At 35.2% G+C, this 6735-nt stretch overlaps 1 protein-coding gene across 1 annotated transcript; it reads left to right on the forward strand.

Moving 5' to 3' along the window:
• Positions 1 to 476: 476 nt before the first annotated feature.
• LOC145009830 (uncharacterized) lies at positions 477 to 2789 on the forward strand. Its single transcript, XM_078968459.1, has 2 exons — positions 477 to 1329; positions 1462 to 2789. The coding sequence occupies exons 1-2, from the start codon at positions 477 to 479 to the stop codon at positions 2637 to 2639; spliced, it is 2031 nt and encodes a 676-aa protein (XP_078824585.1). The 3' UTR covers positions 2640 to 2789.
• The last annotated feature ends 3946 nt before the right edge of the window (positions 2790 to 6735 follow it).

The following is a 6735-nucleotide window of genomic DNA, read 5'->3' on the forward strand; positions in this document are numbered from 1 at the left end:
AAATAAGATTAATGTACATTTAAAATTTGGGACTTAACTTATTCCTTACTTATTAGAGAGAAGGTACTACAGATAAAGAAAAGGGAATAGGATTATGCTTTGTGTGTTTCAATTGTGTTTATTCCTTACGTATTAAACTAAATTAGGAACAAAACATTAAACCAAATCTAGAATAATGAAGACTTTGAGAAAACAATGTCCAGATTACAACATCATTTGTATTTTCTATTAGATGATGTTTAAAGCATTTAGAAAATACATCATAAATTATGTCAATTGTTGATATAAACTCATTAATTACCAGCAATTCCATATTATAAGGGACAAATAGGGAACTTGATTGCTAAATTACTTAAAGAAAATTAAATTAATAAGAGAAGCAACTTTTAAAAAATTTCCCACACATATATGCTCTTTATTTGCTATAAATAAGATAGCGAGTTTAGCATCATTATCGTAAAGAGAGACATATAATTATGATAGAGGCACTTGAAGTAGCCGAACACGCGCATCCACTAAAGCTCATTGATTTGCAGCAAGAATACAAAGAAGAAGAAGAAGATGATGATGATAATGAAGAAGAAGAAGAGGGTGGTGATCAGATTGCAAAAAAAGAGGTGTTTGGAGCTGTCACATGTAGGAGGTGTAGGGAAGAAATACATATGTACCATAGGTACTACTACACATGTTGTTCATCATCATGTGATAAGAAGGTCTTCACATTTCATAAATTCTGTGCTGAGCTCCCATCAACGTTAGAGCACCTATCACACCCATCATATCTTCTTCGCCTGGTACCATTTCCATATTCATATGTAGATTCATTTCCTCGGATATGCAATATTTGTAAGAGAAATCACAAGCCTACAGAACATCGTTACAAATGTCATAATAGATGTGATTTCTCCATTGATGTCAAGTGTGCCTTGGAAGTAGGAAAAAATATCATTTATCATCCATGCCACCCTCACGTGCTAATTTGTGCTATCCCTAAGCCCATATTATGCGAGTGTAGTGCTTGTGGGAAGGAACATAAAGGGGTCTTCTATCAATGTACCACTTGTGGTGGCTTCACCATTCACAACGATTGTGCTTTCCTACCAGAAAAATTGTTCATCCAAGAGAGAACAGATGGTGCTTTTCATCATACTCATCCCCTCACTATTTCGTATTCCTTCCCATTGATTGATCAAGATGCCAAACATCATCCTAGATGCAGAGTATGTGGTGATGATTTCCGTGGTACGCAAAATCTTTGGATCTACAAATGCGATAGATGTCTGTACTATGCCCATTTGGATTGCGTGAGTGTGTCGCCTCCAACTGCTGGTAAATCATATCATTTGTTTTTTACTTTCACAATTGCTTTCCCTTCATTACTTATTATATATCATTTTGTAATTGAATTCTTTTTATATCTGGTACAAAATAACAAACTCTTAACTACCAATTTATGATCAGGCTTTGGGAAAACCATTAAAAATTATGAAGATGTTGACCATCCTGGTCTTCTCCATCTCCCGTTTCCCGATGAAACATACAGCCTACCAAAACACTATTTGTTTTTCCAACAAACCACTATTGATCATCGTCATCATAAGATTAAGGTGGATGATCACCTAACACATGACAGTCATCAACACCCTTTAATTCTAGTTGATGGTGAGACACAAATTGATATCGATGGCCAAACCCCCTCAAACATTATGTTTTCATTATCAATGTGTCATAACCCAATGAAAAAGACCCAACTGTTATGCAATGGATGTCTCAGACCAATCACAGTTACCATGAGGTTTTACGTGTGTGCTCAACAGAGTTGCAACAACTTTGCTCTCCATGAATGGTGCACTCGACTTCCCCCAAAAATAGAAAACCACCCGTCCCACCCACAACATACCCTCCATCTCTTATATTCAAACGACCTTCCTCGCTATTTCGGTGTGTTCTATTGTGATGTTTGTCGTCTACCTTGTAATGGATTTTCTTATCATTGTGTCGAATGTGGATACCATGTTGATGTTACTTGTGGTTTTATACCTAAAGAAATCACACATGAAGCTCATCCCAATCACATCCTTTCATTGGCTCAAAATAAAAATGCAAGTGCTCTTTGTCTAATGTGTCTCCAACGTCTTTCTCTAGGACGATTTTCATTCTATTGCAATACATGTGCTTTATGTATACATCTCGAATGTGCTTTGTTACTACCCGAGACAATCAGGCATAAGTATGACAAGAAGCATCCCATGCACCTAAGTTACCTCCCAATTGAGAATCATAAGAGTGAATACTTTTGTGAAATTTGTGAGAACGATTTGAATCCTCATGCATCTTTCTATCATTGTAAAGATTGTGCTCAGTCTATACATACTGAGTGTGCTTCGTTAATTCTTCAATGCGAGACAGAGACCTATGCCGTGCATACCGCGTGTCCAGGAGGCACTCACTCTTATGTGAATATAAAGTTTGGAGACATTTATAACACCAATCGTCACGAACACCCTATCTTGTTTGCTCAAGGTATCATTTCAGATGGACAATGTAGTACGTGTGGTATGAGATTACAATATAACATGATCTTTAAATGTCTCAAGTGTAAGTTGGTAATTAATTATGAGTGTGGGTTGCCGTTCTAAAAAATAAATAGTGGGTTGTCTGCCTCTGATTATGTTTGTTGAGAGCCTATCACCTACATATTATATTATTATTGCCAAGTTTATGGTTTCTTCTCCCATATATATGCTTGAAACCACAATGATATTTGTAATTGTGACTACTTTCTTGTATTTTCCCATCGTTTATGTAGTAACATGATACAATATAAGTAATTAATTTGATGCAAATGTGCTTTAGTCTTGCAATCTTTTTGTTCAATCTTTTCAGTTTCTTACTCGCGAAGAAGAAATCAAATAAATTTGAGAATCACATTATATGTACTATTTTTTCTAATCTTTTTAGAGGAGCAAAAACAAACATAAACCTCCTTACTTCGTGAAATTTCGGAATACTTCGAAACATAAAATCATAATCTGTCATAACGACTAGTATGATGCTATTTCTTATGCATTGAACTCGTAAAAGTTTAGGAGTTTAATGGACTCTACATAACAGTTTACGTTTTATTCAACTTTACCAATTAAATCTTATTAGTGGCACAGTAAAAAGATTTGATAGATAGTATTAACATAGTTAGAAATTCGAAAGGATATGTGTACAAAGTTTGTTTAAAATTTCAAGTCATATATATCCCAAATGAAAATCATAAACAAAATATAAAATTGAATCCACAAATTCATTTGATCGATGATATCTTGAAATTTCATTGATGATATAGTTAAATTTCATTTTTTTTAAAAACATAAATCTTCGAAAATCCAAATGTTTGCCCTTAATTTTTTGATATTGGTGCATTACTTCTTAGTTGGAACAATTCGTATCATATGAAATTAATGTAACTATAATTCAAATTAAACCCTGCATAAACAACAGCTTTATCACACAAATTAAACCCAACTTGATAACTTAATTCAAGGTTAACTAAATATTGAATTTCATACTTTTGGAGAACGGTTATATATTAGAAGTTAAAAAAAAAAAAAAAAAAAAAAAAAAAAAAAAAAAAAACCTTATCACCGATTCAAAGTCTTCCTCTTAATGAAAGCTTTTTCGAGAGGCTTACTAAATAACCCCTTGGACAATTTGTCTAAACCAAAATGGGATTCAACTTAAAGAGATTATTGAATATCGTTTAACCTAACAACCTCGGTGATTCCTCCAAACCATTTGGGCCTCAATATGAAAAACTCCATATTCCTATTAAAATCGGCATATGACTGAAAAAAAATGGAATAGGGTTACAACTAGAACAATATGATGTACACTAAGGTAGGGATGGACGAAATAACAGAAGAACTTAAATGAAATCGATTGGAACCGCATAGGGTATTCAATTCGATTCTCGGATCCCTAAATGTCCATTTTTCGAATTCAGATTTTTTTTATTTCGTATTGGTTCAGCTCGGTTTAGGAACTAATCTCATACTAATACAAAGGAAAATTAAACATACATCTGGAATTGTATATGAACTGAATATGTAAATTGGTTCGGTTCTCGATTCACTAAATTTGCATTGGTTTCAAGTCTATTCAGTCCTATTCCAAAATTGATCTCATCCTTAGGCCGGACGGAGTGGGAGCGGGGAAGCCATGCGGGAACCTTCCCGCTGGCGGAACACTGCACCGTCGGTGCGGGGAAGGTAGGTGTGGGAAACGGAGAGGGGAGCCTCTCCCGCTCCCGCTCTCTCTCTTGCTGCGATTTTTTTTTTTTTTTTTTTTTTTTTTTTTTGAAATTGAACCGTTATTCAACGGTTAAAAAGTAATTTTTTTTTGCTGCAACGGCTAACTCTTTTTTTTTTTAAACCTTTTTCCACACCTATAAATACATACATATTTAACATCAAACAATATTCACACTACCTTCTTTTCTCTCTATTTTCTTCTAAAAAAAAAACCCGACAATCAAACCCCAACTTCTGATCGAAGGAAAAAAAGCCATGGTTCGAGTATAAACATCCCTTCTCGAAACATTTTTGCTATCGATTCATCCCCGCAAGGAGTTTACCGCCCCCAACTCGATGCTCCCATTCAATCATTACTACAATTTCAATACCAAAATGTTGGACAATATTCCCGATGCAAGTTCCAAATGTTCCGCCGCAAATGTTTTCAAACTTTGTTGTGTTTCCGGATCAACAATCGTCAAATCAACCTCAACCCCAAACTCAAACTCAAACTCAAACCCAAACCCAACAACAACACCAACTTGTCGATGTGTCGGATGACGCGGAAGAAGAAGAAGACATGGTTCCCGAAACTCAAGCAACACCACCCCACAAAGACGTAAAGGGAAAAAATAAGCGCGCAAGGGCGTCGCACAACCGGGAAGACAAAAGCCGACAGCATACTTCCACACGAAGAGCTAGTTTTGGTCAAAACATGGGTTGCCATTTCTGAAGATTGGATTCACGGAAACGTAAAACCGGGAGACCATTTTTGGTTTCGCATTTTAGAACAATTTCAAGAGGAGCTAGAAAAAGGTGACGACTACTGTACGAAACATCAACTTAATTCGAAGTTTTGAGAAATAACAAAGAGGGTTTCAAAAATAAACGGGTTGTACAACAACCTAAAAACCCAACGAAAAAGATGCCAAAGCGACGAACAAATACTTCAAGAAGCGTTGCAGTTTTACCTTGAGGAAGTCGGAAAACCATTCAAGTGGCATGATTGTTGGAAATTATTGGTCCGAAGTCATAGATGGAAAAAATACGAGCAAGATTTTATTTTTAGAATCCAACAATCAAAGAGAACGAAAATGGGCTCTAGTGGTTACACAACCTCCTCCGATGCTCAGGTCGGTCTAGATTTAAATCAGGACGGCGAACTCGAGCTAGAATAAATTGTCCGCCCAATGGGTGGGGACAAAGCGAAGAGAAAGGGAAAAGGGACTTCTTCGAGTGCATCTGATTTCAGCGAGGGCATTGATGAAATGCGGAAGATAACATCATTGTTTGATCGATATAATCTAAATTTCTCCGAAGCAGAAGCCACAACGAAACGGGAAGGAAATGAGCAAAAGCCACAGCGAACACAGCAGCATCCGCGAACCTCGACGCTCCGATCATTTACGTTGGGTACGCGACTCTTCATCATCGTCGGCAGTGAGACGGGGACTATGGGTGTTCTGGTGCTCCTTCGGTGGTTTCCGGCTTCAACAAACAAGGAGGCGGCATTCAGAAATCATAGAAATGAGGGTGTTGGCCAAAGGTGGAGGGAGGTATAAGGATGGTGGTGGCTGATGTTGAGGTAGGGTTAGGGTTACGGGAACGACGGGTTATAAACCCCATCTACATTCAAACCTTTGGGCATAATTACACTTTCAGTCCCTCTTTCACAAAACCTTCTCAACTTTAGTCCTATATTCACCAAACATACACTGACTTCTGAAATCCTTTTCAAATTAAATCCATAATTTACCAAACAGCCCTCAATCTTCAAAATTATTTACAAGCTAGTCCGGAAATTACACTCTTAACCCCAAAACCAACGTCGTGCAAAATTATTCCGAATTTAATGCTACTATTCATTTATTAATGTTATCTATTTATTTATTTAATAAATAGAATGTTACAGAATGATGAATGATGTATTCAAAAAAAAGAAAAAAAAAAGAGAGAAAAAAATTACAATGAACAATCATGAAATAAAAAGTGTTTACCATGGATTTGCTATTAATGGAAGTTCAACTATGAAATTCAACATTGATTAAAAAAAGGAAAATGACTTATCAGGATAATGATCTTCGTCGTTTTGGTTACATTTAGGTAATTTTTTTTATTATTATATATATTTAACCATTTAACTTGTTATACGTGTTCTCACATTACCATTGTTACCGGCTATAGCAGGTCACAATGGTAATATTTGAACATATTAACAAGTTAAATGGATAAATGTGTACAAAAAACAGAAATTTATCTAAACTTGAACAAAACGAAAAGTTAATTACTTTAATAAGTCATTTTTCCTACTTTTAATAATGATTTTATTTTACATATCTGTTTATATTATTATTTTCAAACATTGTTTTTAAAAGATCCATAATTTCCTAAATATTAATTAAATACTGATCAATTATAAATTTGATTTCTTAATTAATAAATATTTTTTGTT

Source organism: Lactuca saligna, chromosome 8 (assembly GCF_052625555.1).
Source record: "Lactuca saligna cultivar CGN05327 chromosome 8, ASM5262555v1, whole genome shotgun sequence".
Taxonomy (NCBI): domain Eukaryota; kingdom Viridiplantae; phylum Streptophyta; class Magnoliopsida; order Asterales; family Asteraceae; genus Lactuca; species Lactuca saligna.

Bases quoted from the DNA above. Each gene is read 5' to 3' on its own strand.
- LOC145009830 (XM_078968459.1), top strand. From the start codon at position 477: ATGATAGAGGCACTTGAAGTAGCCGAACACGCGCATCCACTAAAGCTC. The intron at 1,330-1,461 runs GTAAATCATATC...ATTTATGATCAG, and splicing joins TGTGTCGCCTCCAACTGCTG to GCTTTGGGAAAACCATTAAA.